The sequence below is a fragment of the Ambystoma mexicanum genome, chromosome 1q (genome assembly GCF_040938575.1).
Source record: "Ambystoma mexicanum isolate Mex_15411 chromosome 1q, UKY_AmexF1_1, whole genome shotgun sequence".
NCBI lineage: Eukaryota > Metazoa > Chordata > Amphibia > Caudata > Ambystomatidae > Ambystoma > Ambystoma mexicanum.
This window is the reverse complement of record NC_090922.1, coordinates 1035641031-1035658303: the sequence shown is the minus strand read 5'-3', so window position 1 is coordinate 1035658303 and position 17273 is coordinate 1035641031. Positions and strand designations below refer to the sequence as shown.

The following is a 17273-nucleotide window of genomic DNA, read 5'->3' as shown; positions in this document are numbered from 1 at the left end:
ATGATCCCAAGAAAACAAAATCCCAATACGAGACAAGTGCTTCTGGTTTTGTGGGTAAGCGTCTGCACTGGGAACATGACAACCTGAGTAAACTCCTGGTAGCCAAATACTTGAGCAATCTTGCCAACCTCAAAGAAAACTAAGTGGTTGTGTTTGCCCTCTCAAAAAATGTTCTGCTGTCCACCGACATGTGTCCTTTACTTCGGCCCTGAAAAGCAGCCAGAATCAAGGGAGAATAACTGCACCACTGTCCAGGATTCCAACCTCTCTGGCCACATCCTGAGGAAATACGCATGCCTTACTTGCCCTGTCTTTATTTTTCTTCCTCACTCCAATGTCTGGCTGTCAACAATACTCTGCTCTATAAAGATAACTTGAAAAGTACACATACCATAGTGACACTCAAAAATATAAATCCATATAGAACTATGTTAGGCAAAAAGTGTACAATTGTGGTATTATTCCCCCATCTTGACTGGGAGACTACATATACCAGAATGCAATTCAGCAAAAGGCAACAGAAATGGTCTCTCAGACCATATAAATATATATATTCAGTGAATACACTTTGTTAAAGGGACGTAATGGTTACAAGTAAAACCGAACCCCCTCCAGAAATTCACCAGTTATAGTAAGTTAAGCAACCATAACTCACACTACCACCATGCACTGCTAAGACTTAACACCCAGGACATCAAAGATGATATTACAATGCCTGTTTCCAGTGTATGGACTACAGATTGCAGCAGCTGTGTGTAGTTTTATAGCCTGGGTTATAGCCGCAAAACACATTTTTTTGCCCCCCCAGGCCCTCGCCAAGTGTCCCCCTCGTCATTGATGACATCACTGATGCTATCACATATGAAATACATTTTGTTGAAAAGTCCCGACAAGGGGTTGTGTTTATAATGTTGGTAACAAGATGTCCGCGGTAATTGGCCAGCTTGCCCTTTAGAGTGCAATACATTCAAAGACTGACAGTAGCACGGTTTTAAAACAAATATTGTGGTTTATTTCTTTTTTTTGTGTGTTATGAGATATTTAAAACTAAGAAAACACACAGAATTCAGGACTGTGGACTATCTCCTATCCATGCAGTAACTGGACTGACCCTGCTTAGCTTCAAAACGAGTACGGGACCTGTCCCCTCAGCCCATGTCGCTTTAAGTGGTCTGGAAACTTGTGCTAAGGCTTTGAAGCTAAGCATGGTTGCTCCTGTTTACTGCATGGATGGGAGTCTCGGATGCCTGTTTCCAGTGTATGGACTACAGATAGCAGCAGCTGTGTGTAGTTTTATAGCCGCAAAACACATTTTTTTTGCCCCCCCAGGCCCTCGTCAAGTGTCCCCCTCATCTGTGCCAGCTCCTCCCACTCCTGATGACCTCCTCACCTCCCCGGCCCTCTCCCATTCCCCCCACGACACACAGTGTTTCTGTGACGCAGATTGCTTTGAGATGTGAACTATTTGCGGCTATACCCCAGGTTATAGCCAAGGGTATGGGAAAAATGTTTGAGCCTCGTGTTGCAAACTTTGTCCCTAGCTCCTCTACAACTCCCACATTTCACATGGTTTCCTCTTGCGTCTCCCCTCAGCTCTAACCTGATGGCTTTGTGCGTACCTAGTTGTCTTCTCAATTTCAGTCAAATCCGTCACAGGAGTCAAAAGTTATTAGCAATTCATTTCTTTGCGTTTCCTATGGGAGTCTGCCTCATCTTAACTATAGGGCGGCGACCGCCGTTCTATAATACATAGATACATATAAACATACATGCAGCTACAGGTTTTTTCAATGTGCATTTGTTTCAATTGCATTACATGCCTATTCTTGCACGCAGACTGCAACCATTCGAAGAACATTAAGTGGGACTGACATTGATTGTTTAATAGCTCACTTGTTCACTTGCTCATGCTACTGGTTGTGCTGCTCGATTTTACCTGCAGATTGAAATAGGAAGCAAGAAGCAGATCGGATTAGGAGTTATCAGCCCGGGGCCTGTCTTTAAGGCCCAAGCATAGCGAGGGCTTTTAATGAGGGGCCCTGGGCCGATAACTTCCGATCTAGCACGCCAGATAGAGTATGTATGCTATTAGGTAACCCGTGGTGCCGAGAGCATTTTATTTTGTTTAAATAAACAACATATTTTAGCAAGATAACCAACCACTAGCCATGGTCTTCAACACAAAACTAGGCAGTGGCCATGGCCTTTGGCTGTGCCAACTGTATATTCGGACATATTAATGGGCACTAGCTATGGCCTTTAGCCAAGGCCACTGACTATAGCTTTCCACCTTGCAACACTAACTGACCACTAGCTACAGTGTTTGGTGATGGCCAGTGACCACAGCCTTCGTCATGGCCAAGTCCATGGCCTAAATTGTTATTAAGAAAATCAACGTTTTTATGCGCTAACATATTAATCACGTTATGTTTAATGCCGTTATCGATGTAATCTGTTATATACAATGTAATAGTTGTGATGTTATGATTTTGGTCATAGGCTGCGCAACAGGGGCCCGGAGTTAAGGTGGCTTTAGCTGAATTACATGGGTTTTGTTGCGTTATGTTCTCAACTTAACGTCCATGCAAGTAAAGTTTTTTCCTTAAATATATATATATATACAAGCATACTCTTTCTTATGCAACTTGATGGAATTCAAATATGTATATATGTATTGGTTGTATTCTACATTACAAGGGACCTAAAATATACATTAAGCAAATGGAAACATCCTTTTTAAATGTAGTGTCTTCCGCATTGAAGAGCAATTGTTGAGAATGTTATGTTAGTGTAAAACAACATTTTTGAAGAAAATGTCCAATTATTGTTTATTTTTTAGATCCACTGATGGGTGGCGCAGCTGCTGATATCCTTATAATGAACAGTGCCAACACTATGTTTCCAGTATTTGCTTCTTCTAAGATGCGAGGGTACTTCACTGGTGGGGAGGTTGATCTTTTTGAGGTAAAGACTATGAATCGTTCAGTGAATCAATGTACTGCTTCCAAGTGCAGGAACATTTTCCAAGGCCACAGATAATGTTCACTGAGTTGTTAACTTAAGGCATGTTCCTTCTCTTTTATGCTACTCAGAACATGTTGGACACTATTGCTGGCCGACCTTGGTACAGTACCAAATACCCTCACTTTCCTCTAGCTTACATGCTTGAGGTAACATATACATAGGGTCCGCACAAATGAGGGTATGTTACAAGTGGGAGAATGTAACTTTTTAAGTTTACTTTGGAATTATGTGATCAATACGCTATGAGATCAGCTGAATTTGCATCCCCAGTTTGGCACCCATCATTCACTCAGATCTGCTTGCCTGTGACTTTTATCAGCAAAGCCTGTTTATAAAAGTCAAACTGACAAAGATTCCAAGGAATTCCATGACGGTATGTTTTACCTTATCATGCTGGCTAAGGGCATGGACTTCTTATCAGACTATCAGACACCTGACCATCAGCTTGTCTCAGCCACATCCATGTTAAAATCAGGGCTAGAATATCACCATCTATACAATTCTAGCATGGATGTCAGTGCGACATCACTCACTTTTCCCAGGTTAGCCAAAGGGAAAGCCAACATTAACATTTGAATGTGGGTAGTACATGTCACAGTCAGTACATTATTTGAATGAAGTGTTTTGGGGGCTGATTGGGTCTTGAAGAAGAAGAGAGAGTTGAATTTAGCCTTTTCTCGCACTGATGTCACTGCAATCTTTCACATAAAAGAGAGATAAAGATATTTCTAAATTTCTAAATGCCATCCTCCATTTGACTCATACATGAGTGAATTCATGCTAACTGTGACTAAACTTTGTCCATTTTGTAAGCTATCCAATCTTGTCTTGGAAGGTCCACAGGAAAAGGAAAATGGCACTTTTTTTGGCAACACATTGAGAGGCAAAATATATAATATCTTCATTGATCTTATATTCTTAGATACCCCGAAATTAGTCAATAAATATTTTAACATGTTTCTGAACTGTTAACCTAATTTTGCCTACATATCGTGGTCTTCCAGCTGCTACGTGAATGTTTTGCTATGGAATCGTCCAAGGTGAAATTCTTTCCTATGTCTCATTAGGTTGCTCTCCGAGCCGAAGGCCTGGAACAAACTCTGAGGAAGCAGAATGTCCCATTTGCTGAGTACCCAATGCGCAAAAAGATAATGCAGATAGCGAAAACTGTAAGATTTCTCTCTGTGTATCCACACCTATCCTAGCATTGCTACCTAACAAACATGATTGTCATATCTCACACCAATACATTTTGAATTTAACCAATAATCATGCATGATTCCCTCTTTAAAATGAAGAAAATATGTTTTTTCCCTAAGAAGTTACATACAAATGAGACCCCAACCACTCCTGCCTCCAAAAAGTGTACTTTTTTGTGATGAGAGTGCTTAATTGGTGTTTTCTTTGACAATACTTAGAATAACGCATCCAAAGAATTTGTTTGCCGTATGGAGGTCGCAAGGGTAAAACCTGATGCACAAAAGAATGTTGTGTGTGGGCTGACCCTGGCGGCCTGCGAGTGCAAACAGGGGACATGGTAAGTGCAATAAGTGGGCCTCAATGGGAAGGAGGTGGGCGAGGAGGGACGTGGAGGGGGGACATGGAGTGGAGCGAGGCTGCAGCTAATTGAGAATGGGTAGGGAAAGAAATAGAGGTCCCTCCCAAAAATAGCATTGGAAGAGTGCCACCTTGCTGGTGTGTGGCCTGCTGACTGTGGCACATCTCACAATTGACAGTACATAGAGACAGAGAACCAAAGCATGCACTCTAGCAAATCATTTGCCTCATTACTAGTTTGGCAATGCATTAAGGTAGTGGTGGTAATTCCATTACCCCTCTTTTTTTTCGGATGGTAATGGAATCACTGCCAATATTACAGCACTGCCAAAATTCATGTTTGGCCACAAAGCAGAGTGTTTACCTCCAGCCAGCAGTCAGAGGTAAATTCTCCTCTTCAAGGCCAAAGATTGGCAGATTTACCACAACAGAATTACCTATTGTGGTAAATCTGCCAAATTCCTAATGGCATCATATAGACTCAGAAAATGGGGATTAAAAGCACCATGCCGCCACTTCTAATCCGGTGGTAAACCCATCATACCAAGTGATAAGAGCAGTAATCAAGTTTAACAGTATATCTGTGGAAATACCACAGGGAACTCGTAATAAAGCTTCTTTACTTGTTACACATTTATCCTAACTATTAAAGCAAACAATTGATGAAATTGTTGTGAAAGGCTTTTAAAAATTTCACTAAGCAAAGCATCAAAGGTGACATAAATGGGAAAATTAGCTAAATACCGGAATTCTGAAAATTGAGGCTAGAGGATAGACTATTTATTACCAATTTCAACTGCATTTTAGTTCAATGTGGCTTTTTACCTTATGTGTGGATGTGTTGTTGTATTTTGATGGTTCTGGTATGATTATCTGTTAAGAAAAGGCTCAGTGCTGCTAACTCGTTCTATAGCATCTCTTGGCTCTCCACCACTGGAATCCTTGAGATGGGCAAGTCTTGTGGATCTTTTCAGTTCAGAATCGTTGCTTCCCTGAAAACCAACTGATAAGACCGCTGTATGTCCAACCAGGAAAGAAGCCTGTACGACTGTATGGGCCAGTAGGACCTCCTGGTAATGCACCAGGACGTCGCTGCTTTCCAAGGTGCGGTAAAGCTGAGAGGCAACCAAATGTGTGGAGCTGCCTCCTCAAGATAGTTACCATACCCCACTCCTGTGCATTCCTTATTAGCCCACTAAGCTATGCGCTGAAGTAGATACCAATATATATTGTCCCTAGGCATGCCATTACGTAGTGCATTTGCTAGCGTTATTCGCCTTTGCAAGGTATCCCTACAAAATATCCCCACGCAAAAGCGATATTTTTGGGGAGGATATTTTGTGGAAGCAGGGTTTGCGTGAGTGCCCCCCGCAGGGTCCATGGGTCAATATGTTGATATTTTTGTATCACAATATATTTTTGCAGTGATATGAACACATGGAAACCTTTCCAGTACATGCAGTTTAATGTAGCACCAGCTTACATCACTTTGGAGATAATATACATCTACCCAGGTTCCTCACTACTACCTCTTACATCCAAGCTAACTCATCAATCAGGACGATTCACAACTTTAATGATTATGTTGTACACAGGAGATTTGTTTTCTTGTTCAATAATTAAAAACATATCACTATAAGTGCTGTGTTTTCTTCACATGTTCTTAGTTGTTTCAATGGAAAGGATTGCCTTCGGAAGTTCCTCTGATTTCTGCTTACATTAAACTATTGGGCCAGGAGATTTGCTTTGCTGACCTCAACAAGGAGTCTATTCAGAGTGCAATCAAGGTAACACATGTCACATTTTAACACCCCCCATTGCTGGTCTTTCACTCGTTCCTCTGGTTTGATTCCCCCTCTGTTTCTTTGACCCATGAAAGGCTCTTTATGAACCAGCAGCAAGACACAGCCTGGTGAAGAATGCCATGAACAAACTTCTCAATGGTGTTGCTGGACAATACTCCCAACCAATTTTGGCAGCTGAACTCCGCCACATCGTTCCCACCTGTGTTGGTCTACCCATGGAATTGAGCTTATATTCTGCTGCTGTCGCCAATGCTGCTATTAACAGTAAGATTTATCACAATTTGGATAGTCATTCACATTCTTAAAGTGGTAGTCTGATGAAATGTGCTTTCTCCTTGATTTGAGAAGGAGAGTGTTTTGTGTTAGATCCCAGATTGTTAACATTTTAGCAGTGCTGTTCTTTATTTAATGTGGATCTTTGTCTTTCACAGTTGATGTAAAGGTGGCACCCACTCCATCCTCGGATTTCAGTGTCGCTCAGCTTCTGGAGTCTGATATTCAAGTTCATGCAGATATTACTCCCAGGTAAGTAAATATCTAGTGATATTTAGGTACACATGCTGCTGTTGAACAAACTACTGACTTGGTTCTGACATTATGTTATGGACTTTTTAGAGTCCCAGCTCGTCTACATTGATTTGCTTCTATGCACAATTGTGTGGGTGTGCTGCTGCTTTACGATACTGCCACAGGAGCTAATTCAAGGAGTTCTCTCTCCATAAGATTCACATCTTTGAGTTCCTAAATATGTAGCGGAATGACCCTATAGAGGATGGGAATTAAAGTCCAAAGACAGGTTGGAAATAGAGTAAGACATACCACATGCTCATCTTTAAACTCTTTCAATGGAACTTGAGCGAGCTTAAGGGTACTGAGGCATTGGACTGGATAAGAGAGGGTTTGGTGGGATTTACAATGGTGTTGATTTTAGTGATACCATGTTTCAGGAACATGTCCATGATATGGTGCCTTCTAGACAAGCAATATAAGAAGCTATGGCTAGATCATTAGATGCCAGACTTGCTGAGTGTTATGAGGTTCATGATGTGCAACTTAAGCTATGCATTTGAAAGAGAAGCATGTTTGTAGCTGTTACTGATGTGGCCAAATGTAAGGCAGCCCATAATGAACTAATTTCAAAGAATGTGAAATCACGCTATGAGTAGCTTTGCATGACTTCAGAAAACGTTATATTCATGAACCAATCCGGTTGGTCCACACACCTCTCTCTTTTGCCAGGAGAGAGTTACTTGAATTTGGGTCTGCGAGTGTGCAGATTTAAGACGCCATCTTTGTCAGCTTTACTGATCTGTAGGATCAAGTGATTGCTAATTCAAGGTGGTGGCCACTTTCCTAGTCATCAATATGTTGTTGCAAGATCAGTGAACCTGCGGGAATCTGAACTGTTGCTCTCGGGAGTTAGTCTGTAGCACACGTGAGTGTGGTTTGAGCATATTTCAGGAGCACTCAACGTCTTAGCTTGGCCTCTGTACAGAGTACCATCTGATGGACATAAGGAACTAAACCCATGTGCTCTCCACCCTCTCACCTGTATTATGCGTGTTGGCATCTCTCTGCTTCAGGTGTGACTTGCAATCTCAAAAGTAATTTGGGAGCCAAGACTAATTAGGAAGATGATGCCCCACTGGCCACTGGAATAAAGGTGTAATTTATGGTTGTGTTTATCGCCTACCAGCCTTTTAGAGGGGTACATCATTCATTAGGAGAGATTTAACATGTATTCTTCTAATAAATGCTTAAGATAAGCTAGCAGTTTAACAATAAACATAGTGTGGGGATGACAAACTCTGGATCAATTGGGCGCTGGTAGGGTATGATGGTCCAGTGGTCGCTGTTGAGCGATTTTGATGAATTATATGGTCCAGTCAGGTCTTAATCATTAATTTGTTTATTTTTGGTTAGTTAGCACCAAAGAAAACATCATTGTAGAAATGAATGACAAGTTTTTGACATGGTAAATCGCTACACAGCCGACGCGCGTTTCAACTTAAGTCTTTTTCAAGGCCAATTGAGTTAAGGGGTGGGCTTCAAGATACTGTAGGCTGGTCCTCCCAGATAAGGGCGCCAGGGGGGCTAGATAGCCGATCGTTGGCCGGGTCCGGCGGTTTCGTTGCGTGCGAGCGTTCTCTGAAATCCGTGTGCTGAGATTCGGAAACAAGAAAAGAGGAGGTGCGCAGGAGAAAGGGAGTCCCGCCACGATTAACTCCACCCTTGCTAAAACTATAACAATAAACATAGGCAGATTTAACAAGTTCACAAAGGGGGGTAGAATAGAATGTTCCGTTATTTGGCTCCATGCCTATGTAACTCAACCCCGATTACACATAGGGATCTGCCCTACTTACAAGAATAACCTACTAATTCCCAATGCATTATAGCTAAGGGACCAACCTCCCAGTTGTATTGCATGTGAGCTGACAATTTAGTCCTAGTGCAATGAGGCCACTTGAATTCTAAAAGTACCGCCATTAACATACCATAGCATAACACAACACAACATAACATAGCACATTATAATTAGCTGGAAGATTAAAATGCTATCCACGTCTAGTTAATGTCCATCATGTCAGCTCTAGTCTCCCTGACAAGTGCTGTCCTTGTGTATATAATATGCAAGTTTTACTCTTTTAAGCACTGCAAAGATCCATTGGTGCTATATGGCAATGGATAAGCTGGTGTAGTTAGTGTTTATGCTTGGATTCAACTGTCATCTTGGTGGATTTCATATGGTAATGAGTTCAAATTCTGTGATGTCTGCTTACAGAACAGCTTTTGCAAATTGAAGATCAAAGAGAACAGGCAGGACAGACATAACTACATGTATCAGTAATCACACTGGGCCTTTGACAAAGAAAATTGCAATGTGAAATGCAGAGGGTCTTGTTCACTAGGGTAAGCTAGGGTGATGTGGCCTTATCACTTGAACCTCGTTTTAATGTATTTATTTAATTAATATGGAGTTTCTTTATGGCTCCAGCACATAATACTTATTCAGTTCACAGTCCTGTATTGACTAGATGATCGCAAAGTCAGTGGCTATAGTGACTGTGTAGGGAATGCGGGATCTTTCCCCAATAGTGGAAAAGCCAGACATTGGCTCTCATTACAGGGTTGCCGGTTGCCAGTAAAACCGTCCGGAAGGCGGCGGGTTACCGGCAACCCTGTAACACTGTTTCGGCCACCTGCCTTGCCGGTGCCATCGGGGTATCATGACAGGCATCGTCCTGATGTGTAGCAGGTTGATCTGTTCAGCTCTGGTAGCAGAGACAGTGAAATGATGGAGCTTTAGATTGCTATTGTTGGAGGACCCCAAAGATGCAAGCCTTGAACACTTGGGGAGGTGCTCGGGGGAAGAAGGTGGTCATAAACAGGGGTTGAGGCATTGAGGGCTGGAAGATAAAGGAATTCAGTTTGAGAGGTTTCCAGCATTAGACAATGGAGACACAGGTAGTTGAGAGCATGTGGATACCTCTGAGAATAGGTCTGGTGTGAAGGTGGGAATTGAGAAGAAGAATTAAGTTTATTAATACTGAGGTTGAAGGGTGTAACCCTTATGGACTGTCCATGCGGTCTCCGTTGCTGTTGAGTTACAGGTGCAATACATGAATACCCCTTTCCTGTAATATGACTGTTTTCATGCCTGTATGGAACGCTGGATGGTTGAGCAGCTGGGGGGTCCAGAGTGGGCCCTGGGTAACAGACTTCCAGATCAATCGATTTCTAATCATGTCTGCTTCATTTATATTTAGATCAGAAGGGCTGGGATAAATTATAACATAGTAAAATCTCAAAACTTTTTGGACCATTGCCCTGGCGGCTCTGTATGCAAAACAAAGGGGCTTGAATGTGATTTCTTGCTTCACAGGTGGAGAGATTTCAGAATGGAGGCTAAATGGTCAGTGTTCCTGATCAATGAATACTCTGCCAACATGTTATTACAAACCTTGGCAGACTATTCTGTACTTATCAAAGCCAAACAATGGCTACTTAAGGAGGCCATGGTAGATGTTACCAACACAGTTGAGTTGTGTTGAAACTAGTGCATTAATCTCAGAAACCTCATGGCAAAATGAATGTTTAATCTAAGGCCATCTTGTAATCCACGATGATCCCAAGATTCATTATGGAGATGAGGATAGGGAGCCACTTCATCTCGATATGCTGAGCAAAGTGCTCTTTGGGGCAGACATTGATGAAGGATGTATCCACCCCTAGAGGAAGCAAGAACAATGCCCTACTCTCATGGAGGATTTGCACTGTAAATTAGTTTTCGGCTTAAATATTATTATATGGTGAATCAAGGCATTGATGGGCAATGTAATAAAAGGGAGATTGATTTTCTCTAATGAGAGCCTTTACATGCCTGTGCCTTTATGCAAATTAACACTTCCTGATATGGTTCCTATATATTTAATACTCTTGATTGAGTCATGATTGTATTCTATTGTACTAATGTAGAGCCATCCAGGCTGTTCTCATTTCCTGATGTCCGCTCTAGTTATAATTTTGCATAGACAGCGGGTCTTCCATTGTCTGTTCGGTTAATACTGACATGAACCATAGCTATAAAATAAATCAGCAGACAAAAATGTGGACCAATAAATACATGCCAACGTTTTGATGCAGCTAGAGGGGAGAATCCATCACGGGAAGCAGGAGAAATACATTTTCCCACAGGATTGCACTGGGGTAACAATTATTTTAGGTGGGAGAAAGTGAAAAATAACAATATTTTAAAATTGAACGATCAGGAGTCTCCCTCCTACATCTAGAGGGTTGGCATGTATGCAATATGAATGGTGGCTTTTGTCCTGTCACCCAAGAATGTGTTATACAAACTGCAATGTATTTGTTTAAGTGGCCTGGAGTTCATTGTGATCTGGGTAGCCTATGGCAACCTATCCATGGTACAGGCTCAGAATGTTCCAGGCAACCAAGGTTGATGGGAATGTTTCTGATGATATATATTAGATTTGGAGATAGCAATCTTATAGTTGTGGTTAGGTTGGACTCGACATAGGAGAAAACAAACTTTCCAAAGAGAAACCCTTACCAAACCTATTTGAGAGACATTTATTCGAACGTTTTGAGAGATTCCTTCCGGGGGAAAGAAACACGTATTTAGGGAATGTTTGTACTCAGCTTCATCAAAATGCTGGATGGAGTGACACCAAACATTCCCTAAACACGTGTTTCTTTACATTTTCCCTTAGACATTTCTTTTTTAAAAAGCTATCCAAAAAAGGGAAAACGTGAGGCGGCACAAAAATTCTGAGCTCACTGACCAGCCCGTAGAAGTGCATGCTGCTATTGCAGAGCCTGGTTAGTTCATTTGGATTGGCAGATCGATGAACTGAAGTGGACAGAAGTTAGAAGCAGCTTGGTTAAATTAAAGAAAGCAATTCGGATTGGTTGGTGATGTACTGCACATTTTTAGTTGGCTGCCATCTTGATCTAAGGACTTCACCTGGGGGTTTGCAGGTACTATGTTGAAAGTGATTGGGAAACGGGCATGGACCAACACTCTGGGTCACTCACACAACGGGTTATGGGCTGCACTAGAATCTGACTTGGTTTAATGGAAAGGTGGCGGATTTGTCAATATGGTCTTCACCCTTAGCTTTATGACCCCAATTAAATTGTGCAGATCAGGATCTGTGAACCTGTCTTTTAGATGGTGGTGGTCAATGGGGGTGTGTTTGTTGTACTGTGAGCATAGTCATAGGCAGTGGCCCAGGCACAGTTATTCCCCTGGAATAGTGTCCACCGGGCATAGCTGTGGGAACTTTGGGTAACTTTGATGTGCCTGAGGCACTAGCCATTACAAGTGGGCACATTGGCTCTCTATGAGGTGGCCAGGGCACTGCCAGATGCCACGCACTGGCAAAGGGTTTGCTGGGCATGGCCAACGGCCAGATCCAGTGGGTAATTTATGACTCTTTGAGGTACACTGTTCATGGCCAAAGGTCATGCCCCAGACCAAGTGTCTACAGTGGCCACTGCAGGTATGTTAGTGTAGATCATTAAATCAAAATAAACAAATAACAAAAAACCTACTCGAGTTATAGATAACCTTCTTTAATAATATTTTAAAAATTCACAGAAAAACCTTCACTTGAAATAACGTTTTGTTTTCAGAGCAAAAAATAAAAAGCAGACACATTCACCAGTTATGATGACCAAGCCAACCATAGGTTGGACACCACCCGTGACTGCCCATGATGTGTTCTATCAATAAGCCAAGATGTGGTCTGATGTCTAAGAGATGGTTGTTGGATCAGAAAACCTGTGCTCAAATCCCTATATCCTCAGGAGCCTCGGTTCCCTTCTCTGATGCTCTGTAAAAAAATACTTCGAAAGAAGCTTTGTAGCGCCACTCGGTGCAGCATAAAAAAAGTGACCTGCTTTCCTTTGAATATCATTAAGTGGCCTGGGAAATGGTTTTAGGAACAGAAAAACGATTAGTTTGACATTTCTGAAGTAGCATCCTGTTCTGTATGAAAAGGTGCCCAGTCGTTGCCACTTTGTGGTTTGAATAGCTCATGTGTATGCCTGTGCAAAACGGTCAGAGGAAATAGGATAAGAAATTAGGGCCTTACAAGGGAGGAATGCCCAGTGCATACTTGAAACTCAACCTCTCCAAGGCCAAATTCCTACTCCTCACCAACAACACCAAACACCCTGGCTATCAACCATGAATTCTAAGGGAGTCACACATGAGCTCACCTCATACACCAAATCCCTAGGGTTCCATATTGGCAAACACCTCTCCTTCAAGACACACATAGCTAAGAAAACTCAGACAGCTTGGTATCAGCTCTCCCTCCCGTAAGAAAGTCAAGACCTTCCTCCCTCCATACAGCTTTAGATCCACCGTTCAAGCACTGGTCTTATTCCACCTGGATGGGGCAGTGCACCCCTCAAAGGCATCCCGTCCTCCCTTGTGCCCCTGAGAGTGTCCTACACACGGCTGCACACCTCATCAAGGGCTTACACAGATACAACCATATCACCTGGTCCCTCTTCGGCCTTCACTGGCTCCCACTGCAGGCACGAATCACCTTCAAGTTTTGCTACATCATCTATAAGGCTGTCGCCCATAAGTCACCAAGCTACCTTGCGAGAATCTCAGCATCTCCGGAGGACAGCATATCACCAGGAAGCCAGGACATGTGCAGACTTGAAATCCGCAGCTGCAAAAAGGAAAGGACCAGAAAACAAGCCTTCTCTGCCTACACCCCAACAATATGGAAATTCCTCCCTGTCAGCATCAGATTGGCCCCAATGCTCCTACAATTCAGAAAAGAACTCATGACCTACCTCTTCAGGGAATCTCTCTGCCTCAACACATACACCATCACATCGCCCCTCGGGCCATCGACTTACTAGAGGCCGCCTGCCCCTCTCCTCCCCGCCACATGGTACAGCTGTACCCCTCTGATGTGCCCATCTGTATCCAATCCCCCCACTGTATATCTGCATTGTTATCTCTGGAAATCACTCTGTTATGCATCTGTACTGTTGTAAACCTCTGTAAAGTGTTCTGTTATGCATCTGTACTGTTGTACACCTTTTTAAAGCGCTATGTTGCTTCTCGAAGCCAGGTCTGCACTCAATAAATACCATAATAATAATACAAATAATAAATGGAGCCTTCACGACCCACAGAGGGAAAAGGGACATTTAAAATATTTGTACTATTTCCAGCTCGGTTGCGCTGTAAAAAGGAATAAAATAAAAACTCTTCTTAGGGTGCTGTTGGGTGCAGTCCATGGGAAGCTCAGGGGGCGTTCAGAGCGGGACAGAGGGGTTCTTTAGGAGAGCGCAGAGGGGCTCTTAGAATGACAGATTCATATTTGCAGATAACAGAAGGTTTGAATTGGTAACCTGCAAAATATTCAAGATTCACTTTTGGGGAAGTTCGCCCAGCCCTACTCATTCAATTCTAAAGTGCCCTAACTTTCGTTTGAAGCTCTAGTATGCAGTGATATGATACCTATCCATACAGAATGATATGGCATTCAATACAGGTGTACTTTAGAGAGTTTAGGAAGTATGCATCACCATAACCAGAAAGTACAATCATTGGACATGGTTCTGTTGTAGGTTAATCACAGCCCACCAAAATTAAACCATATAGTTTCCTTATATGCAAATCAGATTACCATGTCACACATGTGCTTTTAATGTCTCTTTCAGCATGTCTGCACACACAGTGGCAGTGATGGGAATCAACACCCACCTGATCCAGACTGGAATTGAGGTTCATGCCAAACTCCGCACCAATGCCCCAATGAGGTTCAGAGCCAAGATAGACATGAAATCCCAAAACATCAAAGTGGAGACCACGCCATGCCAGCAGGAGAATGAAATCTTTGTTGCAAGGTAAGCATATTCACCTTTAGCATTTAAGGGGTTAAAGGACACCTCATGCACTTGGCAATCACTTTAAATGTATATAAACTTGCAAAGAGTTCTGTTTCAATATTATGGCATTTTTCTCTATGATGTCTGTTAGTATATAGTTCCTCAGCTATGTTGTTTCAGGAGTCCCTGTTTAACTGGGATATGTTGTTTATGAATGTGACAAACTCAACATTTTTGTATTTTACTAAAAATGACGTCAGTCTGAGAAGCCCAAATTTGAATGTCTTAAATGTCCCGGGCACCTTTTGACCTATTTGTAATATTGTATTCTCAGGGCTCAGGTGTTTGCTGTTACGAGGAACGTAGAAGACTTGGATGCAGCTAAAAAGACCCCCCTTTTACCACAAGGAGCAGTGCCAAACATTCTAAAGAAACACTTTGAGACAACTGGAAAGTCCTCGGCGGAAGCTGCCAGCATGATGGTAAGCTCCATAGTGGGTGGTGGATCTATCCAGCATCTGTCCCTTTTCGACCAGGTTAGAAATCTGTCTGCTGCGAAGAGGGACACGTTTCTAAATATAGATTTGATTGTTAAATCCACACCATACTCTCCCATGCTCACCTCTTCAGTCTCCAACCATTTGTTCACCGGCCCAATTAACTGATGGTTAATGATGGAAAATGTAACACACAGGGGCATGGCCCCAACCAATTAGGAGGCTAGAAACACGAACTTGCACCAACGGCCTAAGCTCATGTTCCTTTAGAGCTCTGGCACCACAGCCCACCCAATAACACCATTTATTTAGTACTCAGCCTGTCCAATTTCCCCCATCTCTGCCATGCGCTCACCTCCAATATCTCTACCATCCCAATTTAGCACTTACCCACTTACCATGATTCTGCCACCTTTTTAGCCATCTGCTCTGACTCCCGTTCCTGGTGGGCATCAACATTGAAAAGGGACTTATACCCTATCCTACATTGTGTGGTGACCATCTTGTTTTTTCAAAGATAATCATGCTTGCACTGTTAATATCATTAATCAGTGCTATGGTGGGTGGGCTTGGTCGGTAACGGACCTATGCCCGCGCTGAAGCCCTGGCTTTGCTTAGGCCTACCATGGCTCAGGAGGGCGAGTCATTGCCAGCAAAACCCACCCCCCACAGTGTTGATTAATGCAACATTATTCTAAAGGCTCTTCTTCCTCAGACAATTTGATTTTAAAGCTCTCTCTGAGGCAGTCATGTTGAACTCCAATCTGCATCATAACTACTTCAGCTCATCACGGCTCATAGTTTCCAGTGCTAAAAGTACACTTAATTATTGTTGTTCACATGCCTTTTTACCACCACTGTAGGCCCAGCAGTACAGTCAGCACATGGAGTGTGCACTTCCATACTATTTCCTTACCAAAAGTGTCTCGTTTGCTTTGCTTAGTTCCTTTATGAGCAGTGGCACTCAGTTGTGCTACCCACCTATTAATATAGTATGAGTGGCACAGTGTCTGGCTGCAGCCATGACAGTTCCGATGCACGCTCGTGACACAGCTGCCTATGTTGTATATATGTGGGGCACACAACTCCCTGCCGTCCTCTGCACATGCATCAAAATAGCAAAAAAGAGAAAAACTGAGAAATGAAGTACTGGCAGTTCTATTTCAACTATCAGATCATGACCTGTTTATTTTGTACTTTACACTGTCCCTTTTTCTTACCTGTAGTAGGAAAGTGCTCAGAAGAACGCAGTATTCCTATGGTAATTAGCTGCAGCACAGAAGTACCATTTGCTTTACCCAAAGAATGTCAATCTTGCATTTGTGCTGCAAAAGAGATTTGGCCTTGCATGTCTCCAGATGCCTATGCATTTGCTGACATTTCTCCTTGCATTTCTGCATGCTTTAGGTGCAGACTATTTAACAGCCAGATAAAAGTGATTGGGAACCTCTTAGTCCCTCCCGCCAAAATGAATGCACTGTGTTTACCTAAATCCTTGGTGGCAACATAGGGTACTGTGTTTATTATTACTCTGTTTACTTACAGATATTTGCTGTTTGTACGCATATCAATAGAGTGTATTAGAAAACGTTAGACACAAATATCAGTGACCTGATGCAATAATGATGTTCTCTTTACAGACTTAACAGAGGTCTTCTAGTTGTGTCCAAAGACATCATAATGTCAACAACAGCCACCAGACATATTGAGCAAGTTGATATCTTTTACCAAAAAGGTCTAACCTGTGAGCGTCCTTGTCTTTGTTTAATACAGGATGTATCCTCAGAACTGATGTCCAAGAAGTATGCCTACTCTACGGAGGAAGGAAGTCACCGTACTGCGGCAGTGAGTCAAATCGCCTATCGTAAATGTGCCAAGGTAACCACTTTTGGTTTCCAAACCTGCCTTGAGACCAAAGCACAAAGTGCAGCATTCCTTCGCAATACACCTCTCTACAAAGTAGTTGGAGAACATGAAGCTAAGATCATCATAAAGCCAGGTA

General features: G+C 42.5%; 1 protein-coding gene across 2 annotated transcripts in view; it reads left to right on the top strand.

The window, feature by feature from the left end:
* Positions 1 to 17273, top strand: part of LOC138540857 (vitellogenin-A2-like) — a 70299-nt gene that overhangs the window by 18463 nt on the left and 34563 nt on the right. Inside the window, exons 14-21 of one of the 2 annotated variants that reach the window (XM_069641715.1) lie at positions 2840 to 2964; positions 4092 to 4193; positions 6249 to 6368; positions 6461 to 6650; positions 6818 to 6911; positions 14607 to 14792; positions 15109 to 15256; positions 17045 to 17270. In XM_069641715.1, coding sequence (XP_069497816.1) covers positions 2840 to 2964; positions 4092 to 4193; positions 6249 to 6368; positions 6461 to 6650; positions 6818 to 6911; positions 14607 to 14792; positions 15109 to 15256; positions 17045 to 17270 — 1191 coding nt within the window. Of the gene's footprint in view, positions 1 to 2839; positions 2965 to 4091; positions 4194 to 6248; positions 6369 to 6460; positions 6651 to 6817; positions 6912 to 14606; positions 14793 to 15108; positions 15311 to 17044; positions 17271 to 17273 lie in introns of both variants that reach the window. The other variant, XM_069641714.1, reaches the window with a different exon arrangement.